Raw genomic sequence first — 26,273 nt, forward strand, 5'->3', positions numbered from 1 at the left:
CAGAGAGAGAGAGAGAGAGAGAGACAGAGAGAGATGACAAAAAACAAAGAGTTTTACAAAGACTCTTGGGGTAAGACATCCAGGGTCTGAGGATCTCTCTGCTGCATGATCTTGTCATTAACAAAAAGCAGTAGGAGGTTGTGGAGCTCTTCTCATCTTTGTGCATGCTGTGTTGGAGCCAGTGATGAGAGGGTCCCAACAGCAGTGAGACCCACAGCACTCAAGCTTTCGGTCTCCTCTTTACTTCTGAATTACACTCATTGCTCTCTTTTGGATTATTGCTTTTTTCTCTCTTTTTTTGAATGCTGAAGACATCTATGGAGGATTGACAGAAGAATCTGCAAGGAGGATTAACTTTGCAACTTTTTCAAACCAACTTTTTCTTCTTTGAAGTCAGTTTTATAAGATTTTATTCGTCTGGAATAATGCCCCCGTGCTGGAGTAGAAGCTCCTGGTTTCCAGTGGTGTTTGGTGCTGCGCTGGTTGTTCTTACATCTGGCAATGCTGGACCGAACCAGGACAGGAGGCAGGCTGCGTCCTCCTCATGCTTTGGAGGCTTTGATCTCTACTTTGTGTTGGACAAGTGAGTTACCTGACACACACCACTTAAGAGAAGGTGTATTAATAGGATGGATTAATAGGATAGCTAGAAGTAAAAACAATTCATGTTAAACATTGTTCATCTTATAATTTGACTGAGCTTGACTTAAATATTCCACTCACCTGTCTCCGCTTACAGCTTTAAGAGTTATTTAATGCATGATAAGAAATGAGAAAGTGTATTAATTTATGTTGTTCTGGTGCTTTTTCCCTCATGTTCTGCCAAAAATGTTTTCATGATGTCATTCTGTTATCGTTACGCCCCCTGGTGTCATGTTATGCAGGAAAATGGATGAATGGGCCGGTGATGCATTGTTTTGATAGGCCTTGATCTACATTTCAGCTTGGATTCGTCTAACATTACAGATGGTAATGGTTAGTGGTGTGTTAGGTGTTCCCCCATTCATCAGTCAGCTGCAGGCTGCAAGCACTTTAGCAGACTGTTGTGTTTGGTGTTCATCCTTATTAACATAACATAAACCACGTGGGCAGGTTTTATCCAGAACTGCCACTAGTGCATCCTAATATCTCCTTATCCTCTTGGACTTCTAATGCAGTTTGAGTGCCTGAAGTAGGGCACAGGATGTTTGTTCTCCCTGCAAAGCTGGATACATCGGTTTTGATTAAGAAACAGTTTCCATGTTTATCTAACCTGTTTTTTTTGGTAACCTCTGTGTTTCCTTTTAGCCATGCGTCATTGATCAAAACATGATCATACCAGCAACATTTTGATGGGGCACAATATGCGTCCTTTAATTTCTTATCGTTCTTGCAGTTTTCTGGGGGGCACACGATGCATTAGTGCGTTTTTCATGCTCTACATATTTAGCTAAACAAGAACTGAGCAATCTCATCAACAAAGCCAGTCAAGTGGAAACAGTTTCTCAAAAGGGGTCAGTGTCACATATAAGCACTGTTCAGATGATTTTCTTTTGACTGGGACTCCGAGAGAAATAAATCTATATTGTAGATAAATACACACACCGACAGTTAACTCACCCAGGCTGTTGCCTTTGGACTGGAACAGAGTGCTTACCTTATGACATTTGTGTTTTGCAAACCTGGCTTAAAACTACTTGTTTTTATTACAAGTTAGAGTGTTTGCCAACTAGGTCAACAACAAATGCATCATCCAACTCCTCATTTTTCTTATCTGGAGGACTGCAGTCTCCCTCTCTCTGTAGCTCTCCCTTCAGAGATGGTGATGGATTTTCCAGTTGTCCTACATTACATGCTGGTGCCACCTCCAGGCACATCACTATTTCTCTGGGGGGATATTAGGCAATCGTGTGTAATAGAGAGTATTTGTGAGCATGAGCCATGTTTTTACAACACAGATTTATATTAAATTTGTAATGTGTCAGTATTCATTGACTGGCACGGGTTCAATGCAGCTGCTGCTCTTTTTATTTTTATTCGACTGCCTTTTCTTCAGGTAAGATTTTAGCTCGCTCAGCTGCAATTTAGCAGTGATGTCCTCCACCTGCCCTCACTGTACCTTTTGCATTATCCTCCTGATCCTTCTTCTCCTATCCCCCTCTTTGTTTCTGCACTGCTCTTTCTCCATTACATCCAGATGTTCCAGTGTTTCAGCCTGTTGGCTGGGATATTTGTGCTGGGACTTGTGTCATGGTAACAATGGAAAAAATAGGTGTTTTGAGAAATGTTTCAGGGGGGTTTGGGGTTATAAAAACAGTTTAAATGACAGACATTTTGATAAGCATTGACACTGATACATGCAAGCTCGCAATCTATTCTTTACTGATCAGAGACAACCGTATGTTGATATCTACAGATGATCAGATAATTAGATAAGACGATACATAATCAAGAAGCTAGTCTCCTTAAATCTTTACTCATTTATCATTCTTTCCTTACAGAGCAGGATACAGAGGGCTCTGTGGCCATTGCTATACAATCCAATGAAAACATCAAGTAAAAATGTGAGGAGTTCATTGGCATACAGGGAACAGAGTGCAAGATGATTAACATCCACCGTGACCTAGTTGTGATTACAGAGCTGGTTGCATGAAGGCTTAATGAGGGTACATTCATCTGACTCCAGTAACACTGGTATAATTGCAGGTGCATTATAAAGATGTTAGCAGTAATCCGAGGAGCTCAACATCAAAACTACTAAGAGAAAACCAGCTGTGCTGCCCAAAGCATTTACTCAACCGAACTATTCTGCATGCTCTTTCTATTTTCCCTTCTTTCGAAGTCTATACCATGCATGGTTTACTAACGAGCACAGGCGCAGGGGCAGAAAGGGTCAGTGGGTGAGGATGGCAAAAAAGATGCAAAATGACGACTTAAGGCACAAAAATACTAAAGATATGTAAAACAACTATAAATATATGCAAAACAATTACAAAAATACACAAAGATACTACTAAGACAGGTGAAACAGCTTCTACAAAGACACACAAAACAACTACAAAAAGACTTAAAATTACTATAAAGGGATACAAAAGGACTACAAAGAAACACAAAACTACAAAGAGATGCAAAGCAAATAAACCGAAAGTAACTATAAAGACACACAAAAAGACCACAGAGATGTATAACTTCTACAAGTGGACTCAAAGTCCACAAAGTGACTCAAAACTACAAGATATAAAATGACTACAAAGAGACATAAAACAACTACAAAGAGGCATAAAACAACTACAAAGGGGCATAAATTGACTATTAAGGGATGCAATAGGACTACAAAGGGATGTAAAACTACAAAAAGATGCAAAGCAAATTCAAAGACACACAATGACTACAAAGAGAGACAAATGGATAAGAGACTAAAACTACTATAAGGGGACACAATGACCACAAAGACACTAAAAAAGAACAATTAAATTACTACAGAAAGGAACAGAATGAATACAGAGACTAAAATAGAGGCATTATGTGACTACAAAGAGATGCAAAAAGACTCAAAGTGACTGCAAAGAGATAAAAAATAACCCCAAGGAGACACAAACTACTACAAAGAGACAAAATGACCACAAGGAGACAAAAAAGACAACAGGCACAAAAAATCTACAAGAAATGCACAATAACTATACATTGACATACAATTTAAAACATATGCAAAACAACTATAAAGAGAAAAAAGGGAACAAAAAAGAACTTTAAAGATATGCATCATTTATAGTTATTTTGTGTCTCTTACTGTCTTCTAGGTTCCTGCTTCTATGTGTGAGGGCCACTGTCTCATAATCCCTACAAGGTCTATTGATAATTTGACAACGCTCCAACAGCAGTGCAGAGAAGGGGGCGTGTATCTTAAGATGCAAAGCAGTGATTGCAAAAAAATCCTCATTAATTTGTCTTTTCTCTTCTCAGATCTGGGAGTGTGCAGAATCACTGGACAGAAATCTACAACTTTGTTGAACATCTCGCCCATAAATTCTTAAGGTAAAAAAAATCATCATTGTGTCATCAAGAGTCTGTGGGAAAGTATGTAAAAAGAAATGATCCCTGATTAAACAGAGCAACATTTTTATCTTCTCCTTGAACCAGTCCACAGTTGCGGATGTCCTTCATTGTGTTCTCCACCGAGGGAAGGATCTTAATGAGCCTGACAGAAGACAGGTGGGTGCAGATCCCCTCAAAACAGATTTTAATTCTTAGGTTTTTTTGTCATGCAGCTGAGAGGAATAAGTGTAATGCCAGAAATGGACACATGCCACACAGTTATGATCCCTCTGAATTTTCATAACCAGGAAGATTCCAGACAGATACTTTCCCTTGCTGTGATCCCTCTTTAGTGTCGCCAGTCTGGACAACTAATTCATCATGTGATTTTTGACACATTGTGGGCAATTTATGTCTCTAATCTTTCATCAGCTGCGTGTCACAAAATATTTCCACTGTTTCACTGCATCCCTCATATCTTCCTCAACAAAGAGCTCATTTCCTGTCTATCTGTGTGAGAGTTACTCGAGCCAATACAAACCAATGCTGTTTCAATCCATTCATCTGTTACACATTGCCGGTATTTTCTGCAAATGCTGCCCTTGTGGAAACTATTATTCTGTTACCACGCCTCGCAGAGTCTGGTTGTTGTCAAAAATATGTTCACAAGTGAATCTGACAAAATAAATATTTTCAAATATATTGGATTATCAGCAATGTTGATTATCTCGTCCTCTGTCTGTTCAGGGAAAAAATTCGTAAAGGTCTGGAGGAGCTCCACAGGGTTCTTCCAGGGGGAGACACCTTCATGCATGAAGGCATCCTGAGGGTGAGCTGCCGCTACACAACCAAACTCCAAGCTGGCATCTGCCTTGTCTCAATACTGGCTCGGCTGTTGTGTTAGAACACAGATCAGTTCCTTTATGCACCGCATGCTACCAGACAGATAATTTCAAACCAGCTTTTCTTTTTTGCTACAGGCCAGCGAGCAGATATATTATGGAAACACTGAAGGTGTGTATTTCTTTTATATGCTGAAAACACAATAAATTGTTTCTGGCCTATAAACCAATTTTTACAAGTAATTTGGATTAATTAGAAGTATGTTTTTGTTTATTTCTGTGGGTATTTGTATTAGGTCAGTGGTTCCTACCTGGGCATCACAAGATTTATCTGAGGGGTTGTAAGATGATTAAAATGTTAGAGGAAAATAACTATACTAACAGTAAAATTCCTGCACAAAATTGGAGCAGAGAAAAGGTTTTGTCTTTCAGTATCTGAAAAAATTGGATTGGTCCCCGCCTACAAATTACTCAAATTAAACAACGTGCTCACAGTTCAAGGTCACATATACATCTTGAATGAAGAGCTTTTAGTTGACTTTTGATCATTTCAAAGTGTCACAAGCCAAAACGGTGTTATGTGCAATGTGTGCACAATACTGTGTTCAGTGTAACTGAGAATATCTGCACGGTACATCTGATGTTGTTTTTATTTAGACTGATGTGTTTTTAATGTAATGGTGTGACTATTGTTTTTATTGTAAGTGTGGAGGCATTATCTGTGCTGTGCTGAGTCAGAGACAAATTTCCCCTGCAGGGACAATAAGTATATCGTATTGTATGGCATCGTATCGTATCGTATTGCATCGTATCGTATCGTATCGTAAACGGGTGGGCAAAGCGTGGGTAGACAGTTTTTTGGAATAGGAAAAAAAATGCACACACTTCATTTCCAATACACTAATTAATTAAATTTCAGTGTAGAGCTTTGTACAGTGCATTCGCTCAGCCCCATCTAGGTCAGGCTCTTGCTTCCTCTCTGTTTATCAGAACACAAATGAGACAAAAATTAGCTAGCTAGTGCACCCTGCGGTCCCTCTGCCTCACTCCCCGCTGCTATATAGAGTACTTTGCCAGGAGGCGGGTGGGCATCAGTTCCAGAGACGGACCTACAGTTATCACAAACCCTGGCACAAGAGAGGTTTTGGATTTGCTTCTTGACTTGGAATTACCTATGTGAAAAAGTTTACTAATTCCTGAACAGGAGACCATCAGGGACATAACTGAACTCATAACTGTAGGATTTAGATACTATCAAAAGTGATTTTTTGCATGACTACAAAATAGCAGTAATCTTAAAAGTGATGGATAGTTATTTGCTATGGAGGATAAGAGTGTGACACTGCAGGAAGGATAACCAAATTCTCACTGTCTGCAGGTTATCGCACTGCCAGTGTTATCATAGCTCTGACAGATGGAGAGCTGCATGAGGATCTTTTCTACTATGCTGAGAGAGAGGTGAGTGAGACAAAGAGAGATCAAATGGGCCACACAAATTATAACCAGCTGAGCATGTGATGGACCACATCAAACAGACACCCTATACATCACCACTTTGATCCTCTTACTTTAGTCTGGAAAAATGGGGGTCAGAATGTCTGTCAGATTTATACATCCCATATAACCCAGTCGTTTTCTTCACATCTGCACTGGGATCTAAGGATTTATTTGCTCCTCAAACCATTCAGGGGCTTCAGGTAAAGGTGTGTGACAGTCTGAGACTTTAATCCCCTTTGAGCGCCCACAGATATGTTGACAGCAGGGATGATGTGGAGCTGACATTTCCAGTAGATGGAAATGTTCCACTTGATGGCTGTGGGAGGCCTTAAATTGTCAGTCACTGTCAGATTCAGCACCAAAAGCCACAGGCATGAATGCCTAAACTAAGTATTTGGCTTGTGTTTTCTGTTATATGACGTCTGAATAATATTATTCAACAGGAACATGGTGTTGCCCAACTTCTTGTAAAATTTCATTAGAGGCCAGATAAACACAATTTTTTTTTCTTTCTTTTTACAATGTTGTGGATGATATTATGCAATGCAGAGGTGTAATTGAACCCAGGTGTTGAGCTTCTTCCTGTTTTTGCCATGAATCTGTCCCTACTTGACAGGCTAACCGCTCACGGAGTCTGGGTGCCTCTGTTTACTGCGTCGGGGTGAAGGACTTCAATGAGACACAGGTGTTTGTTTTGTTTTTTTCACTAAATTGTATTCTGTACCTTAACATCTCACGGCATTTAAGCTTCAGGGGATGAAATCCCTAGTTTGAGTGTAAATTTAAAGCTTTGAAATTCATGCACAGCTCATCCAAATTTTAAAATCCCTATATGGGATTGTCCATGAGTCCCATAATGGCCCCATGCAAATTGCCCACATGGGTGGGTTTATTCAAGTGGGCCCCATGTGGGTTATGCTAGGGCTACCTGGGTACCAAGTGGGTATGGGCCCAAAATGGGCATCTAATCTGGGGCCCACTTGGGGATGAAACTTGTGGTCAGTCACATATAGGGCCAATTTTTCAGCCTATTTACTACCCTCAGGTACTTGTTTGACATCCAAAAAGGACATCAAATGTCTCTAAGCAATCTTGTAGCAGTTTGTTAGCCTTATGATTACATGGTGAGTCAAGAAGCCCTTTTTTTTTAATTATGTAGTGGGATATTTTTAGTGTGTCCTCTGAAGCAAGGAAATTGGGTAACATTGTTGAATGTGTTCATATGAGCCACTCCTGTGAACAATTATGGTTTAACTTTGACTAATTCTGTGACTCTATTAACCAAGTGTGCATTTGTCGCCTGTTGTAATATCTGATTTCCTCACCAGCTGGCTAAGATTGCTGACAGTAAGGACCACGTCTTCCCAGTGAATGATGGATTTGAGGCCCTGCAGGGGGTCATCGACTCGGTAAGCATTTCAGTTCTGCCAACAAAACTGCCAACAGCACCAGTTCCTCATAGAACTTGTATGATATCCTACAAACATGCAAACACAACACTTCTTATCATATCCTACAAATAAGCATCCCAACAATGACTTCACACTCTTATTCTACTGTTACATAATTAGGGAAAGTTACAAAGTTTGGGTTTAGGCAAGTAAAGTTAATGTGGTTAGGTTTAGAAAAAGGAACATGGTGATGACATACTTTAAAATGACGTCAAAGTTCACTCAAAGTTCACCCAGTTCAAAAACGCGCATCTCCAAGGGAGGATGCTGTGACCCTTCCATCACCCCTACCTGCCTCCATGTGTACTCCCATCAGCACATACGTCAAGTGATTGCAGCCTTTCAAAATACATGAAATATGTACAATTTTGGGTGTGCTACTTTTGTAGGAGAACGTACGAATGAGAACAGCCTGACTAGTTATATTGAGGGCCAATAGACAGTTGAAAAATAACGTGTTTTTGAGGTCCACAGGAAATCATCTTGCTTTAATTTACGAAATATTCCCCCATCATTTCTTCTTTAGTCCATCAACACATTGCTCAAATAGCACACAAACAAGACAAAGCAGGTTTAAAGCACGATAAATTATTCTACCCATAGAGCCCAGCCAGGGACAGACTTCCAGGAAAACCTGCTGTGACTGTGACTTTCCTGCTTTTGATCATCACAGCTGACTTCTGGCCAAACATGATCAAAGCGTGTGCTGTATCTCTTAAGACCCATCTCGATGGTGTTGACTTAAATTTTTAAATTTGTTAGCCCGAGAACTGAAAACCAGTTTGTCATGAAGGGGCTGTTACTGGGATACGAGGTTTGTTGAGCAGAGTTAAAGGTCAGGCAAACTGACTGTCATCTGGATTAGATTAACAGCAAACCCAAAACTGTTGCTTCTTATTCATGTGAGCCAGGCAGTGGGTCAGTCTTCCTTGTCTTCAGGAGTTGGTATGTTGCTAGAGAGCAGGAGTATCTGCACATCTCAAATGAGAATAGATGGAAACATCCCACCCAGAGACCTCAGGGGAACAAGGTAAATTGATAGGTACATAAATGTGACGCCTGGGGCTAAAACTAGTCACTCTGTTTAGAAGAGAGTGGATAACCACGATCTGATAGAGACTGTTGAAAAAAAGTCCAACATCTGAGATTTGTATGTCTCTTCATCTCTCTCAGATCCTGAAGAAGTCCTGTATCGAGATCCTGGCAGCAGAGCCCTCCAGTATCTGTGCAGGAGGTAAGGCGAGGAAGATTTACCTCCTTTTCATCCTCATGAGGCCACTTCATTAACTAAATCAGACAGTAGCACAACTTAGTCGACCCTACATGATTTAACCCTTATTGACATTGGCTTCCTCTCGTATGCTTAAAACTTACAATACTTTTAAATATATTTCCTGTTTTTCTGACTTTATTAAAAGCTAATATATCATATATAAGACAGGAAATAAGGAAATGTTTTGTGATTTTTATGTTGTTATGTGGGCTATAACGGAACAAATATTTGCCTAAAAGTCACGTACAGACAAAGAAATGTGGTAATATTACCTATGTTTTGGGTTAATTAGACCCCAGAGAGGTTGAATTTCCTGTCAGATTACTTGAACAAACTACATTAACAGAAATTCCAATAAACAAGTTTTCTGACTGAATCTGTGAGAGGTTTGTGCTGTATAAAAATAACTGTCCACGCCAGTTACAAATATAGCCTGACATTGCAAGACCAAAATCACAAATGCAGAAAGTCTGGAACCTATCAGTTAATTTTCAGTTTTTTAGGGGCATTATCAAACATGTGACATAGCGTTGAGTGACCGGTGACAGGTCTGCCGGGGGTAGATGGCCAATTTGAGCACATTAGGCTGAGCCTTGACACAAAGCAAAACACTAAACCCTGAGCCATGGAAAATGTAATCAGACTACAGCCTGTTTAACTGGTATTTTATGAGTCAGTATAACTTGCCACATCCTGTCCGAAGTATGGCAAACAATTAAGTGCATTTGATTGTAATGCTTTTAGCAAAGACATACCCTCCAGTTCTTCAATACTGATGCGAAGGAGGCACTTGGTTGTTCCCAAAAATGCCTCAACAGTGCTCCTCTTGGTGGTCTTTATCTCAAACACACCTCATATCAGATAAACAGTTGTAAATGGGCTGGCACACCAATCCAGAGCAGCAAGAGCTGCTCACGCAGGCAGTGTGGCTGCTAAAACCTGTTAACATGGTCCCCACAAAAAAAAAAAAATTGATCCGCAATGCTAACGTCGTGTGTCTCGAGTGTTAGGAAAAAAAAAATTCTACGCACAAGACACATCAGTCAGAGCAAATAAAACATGATAAATATCTATTATATTTAACTATGTTTGACAGCTGGGCTGCAAACAGAACATTAGGGTTGATAATGACATAATGCCAGTATAGGCTATGGCTACAGTATGTTTGTAACTTGTGTCTAATGTTAGTCAGTATATCGTTAAATATACAACAGCATTTTAGTAATTGTGAGACAGTTTTATTGTTTTCATGTGTTAGGTATTATACCCATATGTCAATACTTCTCTCTGACAACCAACTCTCACTCTCTCTCTCTCTCTCACCAAAGGCCTTTCAAGTCAGTAACACTGTGACAAGCCAGTAGTGGCTATTTTCAAATTATGCTCTAACATGATGATATGTTTGGGTTTTTGAGCCACAAAACCAGTTTATGATGAATTCATTTTCAATTCTTCATTCCTCCTCTCCTTGCTTTAGAGACCTTTCAAGTGGTGGTGAGAGGAAATGGATTCCTCCACGCCCGAAACGTCGATAAGGTCCTGTGTAGCTTCCGCATCAACGACACTGTCACTAAGAGTGAGTAAAACATCTCTGAAGCATCTCCTCAGTGTTGAATTAACACACTGATACACTACACACACTATTTCATCACACATGAGTGTTTTATCTGAGTACACATTGACTCAGAGATGATCACTCAGTCCATTTGTAGTAAAAACAGTTGGAGTAAACACATGATGTAAAACTCCCCTAAATTACACCTAACTGGGCCTCCCAAAAGTCGAACAGCGAGTCAGCCGCACAGCTGGAATCTTCTGTGATCAAACACGCAGCCATGCTGGTGTTACTGGGCTCATGTCTTTTTCTTAAACAATACATTGTGTAATTTTACAGCCTGGAAAGAAAACCTAAAGAAGAGTACAAGAGAGTAACAAGTACCACACAAGAAGCAGAAAGAGGAAAAGGCCTTTAGGATACGACCAGTTTCCTCACGCATTTTACTGGTGGTTGTTAAAACCACTTCCTACCAGGCATGCCACAGTAGTTGCAGGAGGTGTTGGTCTAATTACAAAGCAAGATATTTACCAGCAATGAGGTTTCAAACAAACTGTCAGCTCCTGTGAGGGTGAGGTGTTGAGCAGGCGTGTTTCTTTTTTATCTTGACAGCATGTTGGTGCATCCCTAAGTCTTTATCAGTCAACTGGAGGTCACTGTCTTTCATGTACTCTGATTAAGGAATGGATTAACTTTTTTTTTTATCTGGAAAATTCCTGCTGTCAGCTCTTCTTGATTCTATCCAAGTGGTCTGTTTTGGAGTTCAGTACCATTTTGCATGATGGTTAACCATCTTCTCTGCTTTCTCATGTTTATACTGTATTGGGCATGCATGATAGCACACATGCAGAACTTATTAGCTATCCAGAGAGGCTGTTTTCTTCTTTTTAATAGTATTTACTTTGGTGACGCCATCAACATTCAGCACAGGCATCTTGCACTTTAAATCAATTTTCGTAACAAAGTAAAGAATAAAAAAAGTCGTATTAATCAAATGTTAACAATTCCTCGGAATCATAATTGTTTCTGCGTGCTACAACATCCAACTTCCTGCAGACAAACAGCGGACATGGAAACAATTTGAGTAAAATTATCTCCTTATGTCAGTCCCATTATACTTGCATCCTCCTCCTCCAGATTCATTCACTTCTCTGGATTGTTTACACACAATCTTCTGGAACTTGTTTACCTCACATCAGGGGTAAACTTTAAATATACATAATTAGGCCAGCTCACCCAGAGAGCAATGTGATTGGCTATAAGGAAAATCATTTCTCTTCTTTCTAATGCATCTTAACTTGCCCTCCCCTGATTCCCCCACTTCAGCCCTCTGCAAACTGCATACTGTGCAAATATAGTGAACAGTAAAAGGGAAAGCAGCAATATGTAACTGCATGTGTTGAGCAGATGAATCAGTGTTTGACTTTGTGTCTCCAGGAAAAAGTAGCAGCAAATACAGTCAGGCAGGCTGGGATTTGGCAGGTCCTATCCATGTCCAATGTTTTAGTGACAGATGTTGCCATGGACAATATTCAAGTGAAAAATAGAAGGCAATTACTTTAAAGAAATAGTTAAACATTTTGGGAAACACATTTTTTGCTGAGAGCAAGGCACAAAGTCTGACAACCACTCTTGATACCACTCTCATGTCTGCATAGCCTACTAAATATGCTATGCTAAATGAGCTAGGTAATTTACACAAATCATCTGAATTTTTCAGACTGCCCTTGCATTTGAATGAATACAGTTCAACTATTTGGCCTATTTGCTTTTTTTTTTTTGCTTATAATTAGATGAGAAGATTGATATCGCTGTACTGCAAATATGGAGCTACAGCCCATCAGTTGGTCTCCCCTCATAAATTAAAATGCATGCATTTCTAACAACTCAAAGATGCTGCCGTCGTCCCTTAACTGTCTGTAAGCTGCCAACTAGAGATGTAAGAAAATAGAAACACTTGAGTATTGTGATGTTAAGTATTGTGAAACTATATTGATTATTCAAAATGACTTTATTTTTAATTAATTTGTAATTTTCAAAGCCTCATCTATCTTCGGTCATTTGTCTCTTTCACTCCATCGTAACAAAGAGATCATGGGTTTATGAATCAATTGATGTATAGTATTAACTAGATACAGGATGGCAAGATGACATCTACTCATTACAATGGAGTTGCTTGCTTGGTGCATACACCAAAAGACTTCTGGGTTTACATCCACTGTATGCGGACCACTGAATATGCACAGCTGCATTTCTACCAATGGCCCAAATCACGAGTTCCCACTCGGTTCATAGACCTCACATCATGATGGCATCACAGATTTTAAAATCACTTTTCTCAGCTCGAGGAAAATTTTACAATTATAAAGCCCAGATGGATCAAAAATTCATAACAGGAAGAGTTGCAATTGCTCGTTTGCAGATTGAGGTGTCCTGTCAACAGTTTTACAGATGTGTCTTTAACAATGGTGGCCTGTGAGGAAAATCCTTTTTGGGCCGCAAAGGAGTTTTTTCGCAGCAATATCGAAGTGGTGACTTGAAACAATGAGAAACAACGCTAAGCAGCGTTCCTGGGGGTCTGTCCTAAAGTCAGATTTGTAAAAATCACAATCTATGGAATTACTTACATACTTACAATATTGACTTGTAACCCTTGTATGGTGTACTGTATCACCAAATTCTTGCCAATACACAGTCCTGTTGCAGACAGTCCATACCGGTGAATAGTCTCAAAGACTGTGAGCAGTAATTCCAAATAACGGTTAAAGTTGAACTCTGGGCACTTGCCTGCCCCTCACGGTAAAACATGACCTCTCTATACGCTTGGGGAATAAACTGTCCAATAAAACATTATGACATGGACTGCGGACGTTTGCCTGTATTATTATTGCCAAAGGATTTAAACAGTGGAAATTTGCAGAATCAGGTCTCATCAGCTCTTTCGTTGACTTTGCTGTAATTTGTTGTTTAAAGGGCTCTCATGCCTTTTTGTCACGCTTTAACACCGTGAGGCCATTCTGAGTGTGAGGTGGGTGCAGAGATGAACTCTGAGTGGGATCAAATCTGGCCCAGTTTCTGAGCTGTTTTTGGCAGTGGTGATCGTCCCCCCTCCCCTTCATCCTGCATGGTGTTTCGAGAGAAGAGCAGTCGCGACTCATGCGGTCGCTTGTGTTGATTTCCTCAGTTCTGGGGTATGCTCTCCCCCTGCCAGGATAAACAGACAGGCTTGGGCGACGATGCTTGTTGGAGCAGCTTTTCTAAAAGCCAGCTGGACAGGGATAGGGCCTAGATTTGACTGAAAAACAAAACCTGTCGTGGTACTGGTGTTTCTGAGAGTTATACAGATGTCTGCAGACTGCAGACAACAAAGCATTTGTCTTGACGAAACACTCCTCTCAAATAGTTTGTTGATCGAATTACAGTGAAAGATGTGACATCATTTAACTTCTGTTAACATGTGCATACTTATTCAATTACGATGAAGTCATGAGGCATTATTCAGTCAATGAACTATACTGTAATCCATTTAAACTATGACATAAACTGAAAGGTCAGGATGAGTAGGTAAAACTGGTTCAGGAGCCTAATTTGTCTGTGAATACTCCTGACTATTACCACAAGACAAGACAGGAATGTTTGCTTCTTTTTTTCATGACCCCTTTTCCTCCCCTTCTCTAGTGGTAAAGCCTTTGGTTGTGGAAGATACATATCTTCTCTGCCCCGCACCAGTGCTTCAAGATGAGGGGATGTAAGTCCAGTAATTTATTTAAATAAATGTGTGGTTTCATATGACACCATCCACTCTGTTTTTCTACCGCACAAATGGCAGCTGAGGCGTTTGTTTTTCTTTTCCAGGGCAGCAAACCTTTATGTCAGTATGAACGAAGGTCTCAGTTTCATCTCCAGTTCGGTCACCATCACCACTGTGGGCTGTGTGAGTACAATATAATGTAACTGCATTTCTCCATCCGCACAATAGAGCGGGACGCATATCTAGTAGCGTCAAGGTAGTTGATGAGGCCGGTGTAGTACCATGTACCTGTAGATGGTTAGGTTACAGAGGAGGACATGGGTATTACTGTTCTACTTTCCAGTGGTTTTTTAGCTGATAGGTGGTTATTCTGTAAATGGCCAGAAAAAGCGGTGGGTATACCCTGTATACTCTCCAATACACCACTGAACATCCATTTATCTATGTTAACTTTCTGACAACTCTAAAGTAGCCTAACGTTTTCCCTTTGCTTCCAGCCTTAATGATCAAGTACTTTTTCACTGTACTTCACTTTTCACACTAAGCTTTACTGCTACCAGTGTTACCCAACTGTTTGTTTTTTAATGTAGTGTATTTCAGGTCAGCAACTCAGCTAACCGAGCAAGCACCGTCAAGTGAGCGCAATCAGCTCTACATAGCTTTTCTGCTCACTTTTGCCAAACAGTATAGAGCTACGTAAGTCATTCTAATATTTGTAAAACTCTTCAAATCACTTTATGAGCCGCAACGACCCATCATTAGCCAAGATCTGTCTATCGTGATAACACTGGGGCTACACTAGCTAATGCCGCTAATGATTATCTGAGACAGTGTGGTGATTATGAAAGTTATAAAAAAAAACCTGGCATACAAAAGAGAATGGTAAATATCAACAATATGTACAAAGCTAAATGTGAACAGTGAAGTAGCGTTAACTAACTTAGGGATGAAAAAGCACTTTGATCACTGGGAGCTGACAGGAAATAGACAGACATAAAATTCAAAAAATGGATCACGCTGCATTGTACAAGTAGCCACAGATTTAGAAATCCTAGAAGTGAGTCCTAAAAACTGGAAATCAGTTCAAAGTCAGCGGGTTGTTTAGATGGGTTTTTGGTAAAAGAAGAGATTTTAACATTTTATTCTACAACATAAAATGAATCAGTAAGTGCTCCATTCGTGAACTAGAGCTGTTAGGCATCTTAAAAAAGGCTATTGCTAACAATCAGCAAGTAGGATGTTAAGTCATGTGACCAGAGTGCTTTTCATTTGTGAATATTAACTTGCTGAACAAAATGTGTAGGTTAAGTATCATAAATATTTGTTTGCCACAGAGCTTATTTTCTGCAGTAATCCAAAATCCAATGAAGAAATCCCATAGGCTTTTTGACAAAGGCAACATGCAATGATAACTTCTTTGTCATTGTAAAGACAATCATCATCCCAGGAGCACTCTTTGGTGCATTCTGTTAGAAAGAAAGGAGAAAAACCAACACCAACAATAGACAAAAAAAAAAACAAAACAATTCAAACATTGCAAAACAAATTTAAGATGTCAAAATAATGGATGCAAATTAATTGAAGTATTTCAGCATCAGCTGAATCATAGTCCTTAAGCACTGATCCCAAGGAAGATTAAACCAAAATAGCCTCTTTCCCGAAAAACCCATTAAGCCTAGAATGGTTTACTTCTTTTTTAGTGCTCTCCATACTAAGGGAGTCTGTGCTGACGTGTCTGTCTCTGTCACAGTCTGATGGGACAATCCTGGCCATAGCTCTGCTCATCCTGATGCTGCTCCTGGTCTTGGCTCTCCTCTGGTGGTTCTGGCCTCTCTGCTGCACTGTGGTGAGTTTTCTTAAAACAGTAGTGCAATAATAACAGGCACACACGCTGCTTTACAGATAGCTTATGGTCTCCTCTTTTCAAATTTTAGACGGCTTCAAACACTTTTTTCTTGCGGACAATAAAGGGGATGGAAATGTCTTTACCAGATCTGTTTTGTCTGGCTAACGCCCCCTGAGGCATCTTATTAACCTAGACAACATTCCCATGGTGAGAAGGTTAGGGTCTATGAGTCAATAAAGGCATATGGCCTTTTTGTAACCCTGCAGCTGAATTTTGGCTACAGCCGGGTGAACGTTTGTGTTTAAGTAATTATGCTGCTGTTGAAATAATTTGTGTTTCCGCAGGTCACAGCATGTGACCTCCGAGTCTCACCTCTCAATTCTACCTCAGTATACTAACTGGGATATCTTAACTGCTGAGGCAAACTCTTCCATCGGTTACGGAGCTGAGTAATTTAAATTTCCAGCTCCAATGTGCTGTTTTGTGTTGATATCTTTGTTACTACGCAAGTTTTACAAGCAAGAAAATCACAGGAAATGAAAAGTTCACGAAAAGTATTTTCATGACAGTCAGCTGCTCTAGATACACTAAAAAGAGGAAATGCGCCTGGAAAAAACACATGCCTGTGCCATTATTTAGACAGTGGCCCAACTGCCAGCATCACAGTATTTCAGCAAACTCTCTTGTAACCAGCTGCTCGCTGTCAAGATCTGTATTTCTCCTCTCAAATGAGTTGCAAAGTGTCTCTTCAGAATCCACTCCAATGTTTCCAGCGCTGGAAACAGGAAAGTTGAGAAGTGCCAGAGAGAGATGTCAGCTTTTACAACATGGCTATCCCTCCCTTTACTTTTTCCTGTTCTTGTCCATTAAGCTGAAAATTCAAGTCTGTGTGCAGCGAGTCTGTTTAGGAAAGCGATGCGAGGTTACCATGGGGAATCACTTTGCGTTCCAGGATTTGGAGAAGTGCGGAGGAAAATCACAAATAAGAATCAGAATCATTTAATTTGCAGAGTGCATTTAATATAGAAGAAACTATCTTTATTATACTGTTGAAAAAAAAAAAACACTGAGCTCATGTGGTCACGAGAAAAGACACGAGGAGAGCAATGCATGAACTGAAACTGGAGATGCTTAAAAATCCTTTCTATGTGCAATCATGGTGTTAAAGTATAAATACTATAATACTTTCTGTTTAACATTGCTCAATACAAAACGTGAGAGCAAATAATGCAGTATTTATAAACCTGTTACTCTTCACTTCTCCTAATCAGCAACTTCTGGCCGAAAAATCTGGATAGCAGATTTCTAGGTCAGTGCATCGCTCTTGTAAAGTCATAGAGGCTTAGAGGAAAAAACAATTCCTAAACCATGTGTTGTTGTGTAACTATCTTGTTGCACACAGCAGACACATTGCTGTGACTTGCAGATTATATGAAAATAACTGTCGATACATGTGTTTGTGACTTTTTCTGCTAAGTATAACAACACTTCCTCCCTCCTTCTCCTCTCATGCAATCTTTTTTTTCCTCCTGCAGATCATCCATGAGCCCCCACCTCCAGCTGTGGAGGAGAGTTCGGTAGGAGCTGCACCGTCTCCACCACTCAGTCTCTTTCTTATGACTTCAAAGAAAAGCTCATCATTTACGATTCAGACAGCTGCCACTGTTTAGGTCGTCTATTTGTTCACTTTCTTCGGACATTTTGAACCTCAATGGCCATGCAGCGTCACTCACTCGGTTCTTGACCTAAAACTCTGATTTCACTCATTTAGTAATTCATCCATTGTGAGTTAACGCCCTCTTAGAGTAACAATGAAAACCTGATTTTTACTGTTTTTTTTTATTCTCTTCTTTTTGTGACTTCATGTCATGTTTTCCAAATTACTTCCTGTAGAGCTCTTTAGACTTTCATTGAATATAATGAGAAATTATACTGACTAACAAGTTGTTTTTTTTTCTTTTATTTTTTTACATAATTTGATCAACAAATTCATGGTATTAACACGCATTTTGACTGCTGTAACTCACAATGCACAAACTGAAAGCTAACATGCGACTGTGGAACACATCAGGCTGCATTTATTTGCACCAGTTAAACTGAAAATTAGGTTTTACTGGTACATTTTTTCCAAAAATCATACTCGAATGACAACCATGGCCTCACAGACAAATGTCAGCCCTCATTATGGCTTCCTCTGTCTGACATCCTCATAGATTATGAGTCAGACAGGGTGTATTAAAGAGCTAAAACATAACAAGTTTGGCCAGTGGGTTTATAATTTCCTCTGATCTCACAACCAGTACTGAGGGGCCAAAAAAAGATCTGGGTTTGGAGTGGGGAGGGTGGACAGAGGGCATTTATACCAGCTACCCATTCATGTAAAACAATGAAAAGTTAAATTACCTTTTTATTATCCTTTTATTATTCTTTAATGTAGCTAATAGGCCTGTCAAATGTCTCATTTAATGTAAAAAATATAACTTACTCCCTGTCACTCTCTCACAGGATGATGAAGACTTTGAAACGCCTAAGAAGAAATGGCCAACTGTAGACGCCTCCTACTATGGAGGAAGAGGAGTTGGGGGAATCAAAAGGATGGAGGTGAGATCAAGTATATCATGTTATCTAAACTAATCTGTTGTGTTTATTAAAGATCAAACCTTAACTTAACTTGTTGAGATGCTAAAGGTTTACCCACTGTGGTTTTAAAAAAGGTAGTCTCACATAGCCAGACCTGTCTTCACAGTGCTGTGTCAGCTGAGACTGGTCTAGGTCTTCAAATGAAGCCAATATGGAAATCGAAAAAAAAAAAAAACTACAGTTCCTCAAAAAGGCCATTTGAGGCTGGCTACAAGAGTGGGTCAATCCCCATAGACCCCACATGTTAAAATGCACAAATTAAAAGCAGAAATAAACGTGTACAGCCCGGTACAAAGAGTGTGAGGCTGCTTCACTGACATCCAAGGTGACGTTAAAGTCTATAAGTCAGATCCACCCCTCGCTCCTTTGCAGCTTCAATCTCTTAACCAAATATGGTCACTTCTGGCTCTAGAAAACCAAAATGGTGACAGCAGAAATGCAATAAACCAGTGGGGGACATCCATAGTAGCTACATCCATTATTTATACATGCTGTGAGAAGTACTCATTATTGTTTGATATAGGCAGAAAAGCACTCTGGGTTGTTTGTATTTCTCTTAACCAATTACAGCTGTGTTAGGTGGCACTGAGCCCAGGATGCAGTGATGCTATCCTTGCAAATCAGTAGCACGTAGATGGAGGACGGGGAGAGGAAGTCCCGCTGAATGGGAGGGTTATACCCATAGTCTACATGCAGTGAGTCAGACTGTTGAAAAAGTATATCTAACAAAGGACGTTTGATTAATTTAAGACCACAGCAATTACAGAAAAGCAACACTAGAGCTCCCTTTGTTGAAACAAAGCATCTCATCTATGGATTTCGAGTCAGACATATTCACAGTAATAGAATCCTGGCCATCTATTTGCAAAAGATGTAAAACATTAAAGGCAGTGTGTGTCACCATCATAAATCTCTGACTCTCCATACTCTCCGTTATCAGGTCCGCTGGGGGGAGAAAGGCTCCACTGAAGAAGGAGCAAAGCTGGAAAAGGCCAAAAATGCCAAAGTGAAGATGCCTGAGCAGGAGTATGAGGTGGGCCCCACACGGGTCCTCAACAACGGCATGCATAAACCCCCAGGGCCACGCAAGTGGTACTCACCCATTAAGGTAAAGTACCAACAATGTGGACAGCAAAAGGCGTGTTTGGTCTGCAGATGCTCTTTCAAGTCTCATGTTGACATAACTAATAATGGCGAACATTTAGGAATGATTAGTTTCATCAGCTCAACATGGAAAATAATAAATGGTGGAGGATTTGAGAGATATTTGTAATACAAAGGCTGTAAAGATAGCTCGGCTTACATTTAATTTATCAAAGCATTCGTGATTGTTTAATAGCACTGCTAGGACAGATGCTTTTTTTTGTCAGCTGTAGCATGTGTACTGCACGAAGCACAACATCTGTTACAAGTTATTTCATGTTAATCTGACTGGGGATATGTAAGTAATAGCATTATTAAAATGCCGTAGTGAAAGTAGCATGAGATGTGTTAAGGTAATAATGCTTAGGTGACTACTGGCACCCAGTCCCTTCCTCGAGGGCCAGCATGGGGTTAAAGGAGTCAGTCCAAAGCCTGCAGTCAGCAGGGGATTGCTAATATAAACCAGACTCCTGTTGGACTGACCTCCAGGGAGCAGGGCTGCACAGCCAGCAGTTTTGTGAGGGAAAACAGCTGCATTTTCTGCTCTTATCCTCAAAGTATTTGCTGTGTTTAAAAACGATGAAGTCAGTTCACAGAGAACTGAAACCACATCAGTTTGTCACTGTGAAGTGGCTGTGAGAATTAGATAATAAGGGTCATTTTGCTTCAGCTTGAGATAGTTGCGCAGTGTGGAACCTGGAGCCTCTTCACATGTATGCATGTAGACAGCAAGGGACTCTAAAGTCTTTAAAGGGACCTATACTATGTCTATGGATGAATCGTGCATCCAGAAAAATAATATTATTATACATGATGACATTCAAATACTTTCATATTGAATAACTTTCCATAACACTTAAGGAGAGAAATTTTAAGATTATTGTGATGGTTTCAAAGTTTGATTTTTTTTCTCTTTCCATAGAGTAAACTGGATGCATTGTGGGTGCTTTTAAGAAAAGGCTATGACCGTGTGTCTGTGATGAGACCTCATCCAGGTGACAAGGTAAGAGTAACTCAAAAGCCGCACAGGTAGGCATGAAAACATTCATCAGCCTGCATATTACCAACTGACATGAGGCCTTTGGTGTGAATTAGCATTTGGCAAAGAGGGAGATTCTTTTGCATCTGAAAATGTTGAGAAAATAGACCAGCTGTTAGCAATGAAGTGTGCACAGCAGAGAGGCTCATGGGAAAACTTGCGGTGAGTTGGGATTTAGACTGCAGCGTCTGGCTACAGTGCACTGCAACGTAAAGACGTCTGGGGAAGTCATTATGAAAAGGCAAATGTAATTCCTCAAAGGCCAGCTGTAGTGGAGGGGGATAACAGTGCGATGACCTCTACTGTTGGCAGCTGACACGTAGTCTGAGACTGTGGGATCTACAAGTGTTGAAAAAATAAGTCTGAGGGAAGTCTGTATTATAATCCTTCACCCGCAAGAGTTTATGTAATGCTTCATCTTTCCCCGAGTAAGAAATGTTGATCTAAAAAGCAGCCAGGACCCTAAAATTGAGATAAAATCCCCAGAAACAGTCAGATTCAGTCCACTGTTTTGCCTATTGCACATTTTAACAAGTATTTAGCCTAATTTTGTGTAAGGTTACTTTGCTGTTTTTGTGGAATTTAAAGTATATATGGTCTGCTTCACTTGTGAATGTACAAAAAATCAAGTCTGCTGCAGGCCTTTAGTGTGGGAAGAGCTTTGGAAGAGTAGAAAGCTGTGTGCTGGGGTTACAACCCAAAGGAATAAAGGTAGAAAAGTAATATTACATGGTTTATTTGAAAAGTGTTGAAGATACTAAGCACAATTTGTCAAGCTTTCTTGTGCATTAAACAATACAAAAAAATGTAATAAAATGTATCCATCTGATGTGATGGTACAGACATTAAAATACAAATATTTAACTGCAGTACAAGTGTCGTAGCTACAAGTGGTACTTGTGATAACAAGTTGACAGAATGCCATACAATCTTACAGGGTTTTTTAAGAAGTGACTTTTTAAGGGTCCGTTTTAAAATGTTTTATGGACCAGCTGACCACACGTTTCACTAACATAAAATCCACCCCAGCGCTAAAAAACATTTTAAGGAACAAAACCCATTTCATTTCAGTGAGATCACATATTTGGCTCCTACATTGTCTCCAACACACCGTTCATGTATGTTTACCATGTTCTGATTTCTTTTAGCATGTGTGTTACATGCTCGGTTTGGAGTCATGCCCCTTATTCATTTTCTAATTTAATTTAGTACAATGTAAAATAGTATGGTATGCTTTGGCAAATGGTCAGCAGTTAGGTTTATATAATTTGCGCTAATTTGTTGATGTGGTAACTTTCAATATTAGTTACTACTATTAGTTACTACAGTTAGCTGCTAGTTGACGTTCAGCTCCTCTGTGTTCAAAATAGTGTGCAGACAATCCCGCCCCAGACTTTTAATGTGATATGCTCTAAATGTCACATACAGCTCCTTTAAGCTTTGGCTTTTTTTTATCGACCTAATGAATCCTTGTTTATTTGCCATTGAGTCAGCAATGCCAGTTTATCTTGCTTCCTGGTAACATTGAGTTAGACACTGAGGAAATGCACTGGCAGTGTAGCAATATGATCGGTTTATGTAACGAAGCACGTGATGCTACACAAGAAAAGCAATCAGCCTTGAGGTCAGGGGATTCAACCTTCAACCTCACTTTACTACACGTTCAGTCAAACTATGACATGCTATACAGAGGGTTACACCCCTTGCTCTCCCCCCACAGTACAGTAAGTACAGCTAACACACCACTCTGTAATTAGACGTGTGTGAGTGAGTCCTCCACACTATAAAGCTCTTCATTAGTGCACTGGAAAAACAGCTCGGCTCTACTATCCTTGATGATTTGCAGTAAACAAGCTTGTTCTGGTTGCAATTAGGAGTCTCTTGTCAAAGCCTTGCTTTTATAACTTCCCTTAAATGAATGCAGCAGTGGGAGGGAAGAGGCCAGTTGATCCTCCTGCCTGCCTGAGAGAAACCCGAGTCAGGTTCCTGTAACGTGTCATGTATTTTTGACCCTCTAAACATCGGTGTGTTTTTAGTAATTAAGGAATAAAACAGGGCATAACACAGCAGGTTAAAAAAAAACATTTTTCTATCACATATTTTCTTAGTGATTTGTAAGTTTACTGTAACAATGATACAGTGCAGGAGTCCAAGAGACGTAAAGATCCTTGATAGTCACTGTCTCACCGCACTTAACGAATAAAAAATATAATAATTAAATAATTAATTGTATTTTTCCATCCTTGCTGAAGGTTTATATGTATGTAAGAATTTGGCTGGTTTTGTCTCAGAGGTCATCTCGCCCTGCTGGTAAATGAGAGGCACAGAGCAGCGCTGTCACCTCTTATCAGTCCACTGCAACTCCCTGATCACCTCAGTGCAGCTGCTCTCGGGGTGTAGCTTGTTTCTGGAATATGATAGTCTCACTTGCATGACCTCACTTTGTTTTGGACAGGGGGAGAGTGGTGGCAGGTCATTTTGTCAGGCTAAGTGGAGCATACGCATAATTGCCCCAAACTAAAGCTGTGATTGAGACTTTCAGCGTTTATAGAGGCACGTTGACATTATAACGGTCATGTAGGTGTGCGTGGACAACAGGAGAGGCTTCTTAAAGTGAAAGACACAGAACCATCTGCTGTAGTCATCAGATCCATGAGGATTGTAACAGAAAGCACAGGGACTAATCTAACACTAATTCAGCTGTCGAAAGAAGAAAGTTGTGTTTTGTCAAGGAAATCAGATTTAGAAAAGTTTGCATCTGTGAAGGGTTTCCTCTGTGTGCACCACCAGGCCTGCAAAAAATTCTAGGGGAAACACGGTTCACTATATTGTGCCCTTGAAAATCCCCACAATGTAAAGTAAAAAAAATAATGTTCTCTACTTTCTTCTAATAATTCCACAAAGCAATGTGCTGCTTTTCATAGCCTAGATGTAAAGGTTCACTTTTTCACAGCATACATTTTGACTCGGGGAAATTCACTGAGTAGCATGCCCAAAACCATTGTGGACACTGGCCATTAAATTGGCCGCAGTGTTTTCAGTTAAGTCAGCACAGTCCACTGATGTCACACCACCATGTGTCACACACACAACACAAAAACCCCTCGTCCAATCATTGCTCTGGACATAAATGGACATGCCCATCTCGTTATAGAAGTGGAAATGTGGTGAGGAAAAAAAGAAAAATTTTGCATGCCTTTGGAAAAACAGGTCTTTGAGAGGCCTAAAACCTATTAGAGATCATAAAAGTGAAACATAGTTGTTGTTTATACAGTGCGTTATTTACGGTCACTATGTTCCTCTAAAATCTGGTCTGTTTTCAAATTTCAGGGCAGATGTATGAACTTCACTCGCACAAAGTCTCCCTCTGCCCGCTACCCACACTACAACCACCACGCATCTCCCATCTACAACCCTCCCAGCAGGAGTCCACCTCCGCCTCAGGGCACCCTCCCACCAAGCCCCAACAGCGCTCCGTCATCTCCAACGTTCTCCTTCTCCACCCTTCCACTGCTGCCTCCAACACCTCCTCCCACCTGCACCACTCCCTCCCCACCAATCACACCTCCCCCTTACACCCCACCTCCCAATCGGGCTCTTCCTCCGGCTAACCTGCACATACCTGCCCCGCCAGCACCCCCACCCACCCCTCCACCCTCTGCCTCCCCGACCGGCTCCCTGCCTCCTCTTCCACAGGGACCTCCTCCGGGACGAGCCCCTCCACCTGCTCGCCCACCTCCTCGCCCTGGCCTGTAGGGCTCTGAGAGCAGCAGATGAGTTTACCAAGATTTAAAAAGGCACCGACAGTCAGCACATGACCATCATTGATTGTACCTGCGAGGACATGCGAGTGCCTCGCGCTGCGCTCAGTGGGCTGTGGCTTTTCTGCCTTGTGAAGTAAAGCAGAGAGAACTCGTTTTCAGCTATTTGTCTACAATGACTTTGGTACACATTTAGCCCAACAGTGCAATTGTTCTGATGCTTGAATTACACAGACATTCCTTACAAATGAGGTCATGCCGGCCAGCTCTAAAACATTTGCCTCCGTGCTCCTCAGAGCTGCTTCAGGCCCCGTCGTCCCCTCCGAGAGCACGCAAGATTGGATGAATCCTGACCAAGCAGAGGAGCAGCAGCTTGTACTAATGCCTCTGTACAGGGAGCACTGTCATGTTCAAAATGATCATGGCACCAAAATATGTGCCTGTGTAACATTCCTATCTTTTCTGATAAGAGACAAATGGCTCATGTTACAAATGTTCCTCACAGGATGATTTAGAAGAATCTGAAAATCCCTGATTTTTTACTCTTGAATGTTGAGCAATTGCATGCAATGGTGTTTGAGTTGTTCTTTTTTTTTTATAACGTTTCTACCTTGTTTTATACAGCACGAATGCATTTTTTATTTGTATTTTTATTGATGAGTGGACCACAGTTTTCATTTTTAAATCATAAAAATAATGATCGCTGATAACCCATGTACAGTGAGCGTACAATCTGAACTTGTTAAGCGTTTGACTTCCGTGACATGTATAAATCCAGCCTAATGTGAGACACAGCTGGCCTATTTTTGTGAACAATGGGATTTAGTCACTAAATTAGCTCTATTACTATAACCGACCTGGCCGAGATGACTGCAATCACAGCATATGCTCCGTCTATCATTGCATGGACACAAGTATGTCAGAGTCAGGGAAATGCTTTGCACATCATCTTGCTCATCCACCCACGGCCTCTAGCTAAAGTTGGCTTTATGAAACATTTTGATATAACCATGTGTGTTCAGATATCTCTGTGTGTGTGTGTGTGTGTGTGTGTGTGTGTGTGTGTGCGTGCATGTGTGTGTGTGCCAAAAAGGAAAAAAGAAAGTCTACTCTTCATATTCATGACTGCCAGTTTAATCAACTGAAACAAAATGATCCAGTTTTTTGTTTTTCTGTACAAGGTGCTTTTAATATAAGCATTCTGTTTCATGGGTCAAATAAAGTTCAGTGTAGACTGATTAGAGGTTAATATGAAGCTGTGGTGATCAGATGAGTCTCAGCAGAAAGCAGTGACGACTTAAAGCTCGGCTTAAGCAGTCAGAAAGTCTTTCACTCAATGCATCTTATATAAATGTCACAGTAAAACTAAAAAGACTGTATGTAACTTTCCACCAGTACAGTACAGTATGTAGACACCTTTGTTTGTTTCATTCAAAATGAAAGTAAACAATTTAAATCGGA

At 40.4% G+C, this 26,273-nt stretch overlaps 2 protein-coding genes across 2 annotated transcripts in view; one reads left to right on the forward strand and one right to left on the reverse strand.

Moving 5' to 3' along the window:
* Nucleotides 1-26,273, reverse strand: part of kansl3 (KAT8 regulatory NSL complex subunit 3) — a 52,790-nt gene that overhangs the window by 23,541 nt on the left and 2,976 nt on the right. The window lies entirely within an intron of this gene.
* On the forward strand, nucleotides 23-26,273 carry LOC121944267 (anthrax toxin receptor 1-like). The gene is made up of 18 exons (XM_042488008.2): nucleotides 23-583; nucleotides 3,943-4,014; nucleotides 4,120-4,191; nucleotides 4,762-4,843; nucleotides 4,995-5,028; nucleotides 6,235-6,314; nucleotides 6,970-7,038; nucleotides 7,682-7,762; nucleotides 8,978-9,038; nucleotides 10,555-10,653; nucleotides 14,311-14,380; nucleotides 14,488-14,566; nucleotides 16,134-16,229; nucleotides 17,765-17,806; nucleotides 18,735-18,830; nucleotides 19,810-19,977; nucleotides 20,935-21,015; nucleotides 24,382-26,273. The coding sequence occupies exons 1-18, from the start codon at nucleotides 426-428 to the stop codon at nucleotides 24,805-24,807; spliced, it is 1,866 nt and encodes a 621-aa protein (XP_042343942.2). The 5' UTR covers nucleotides 23-425; the 3' UTR covers nucleotides 24,808-26,273.

Source organism: Plectropomus leopardus, chromosome 4 (genome assembly GCF_026936395.1).
Source record: "Plectropomus leopardus strain MGB_pleo_1.0 chromosome 4, ASM2693639v1, whole genome shotgun sequence".
Lineage (NCBI taxonomy): Eukaryota > Metazoa > Chordata > Actinopteri > Perciformes > Serranidae > Plectropomus > Plectropomus leopardus.

Coding starts and splice junctions, on each gene's coding strand:
- LOC121944267 (XM_042488008.2), top strand. CDS start 426: ATGCCCCCGTGCTGGAGTAGAAGCTCCTGGTTTCCAGTGGTGTTTGGT. Junction 4,844..4,994: donor TGCATGAAGGCATCCTGAGG/GTGAGCTGCCGC, acceptor TTTTTGCTACAG/GCCAGCGAGCAGATATATTA. Junction 16,230..17,764: donor GGCCTCTCTGCTGCACTGTG/GTGAGTTTTCTT, acceptor TTCCTCCTGCAG/ATCATCCATGAGCCCCCACC.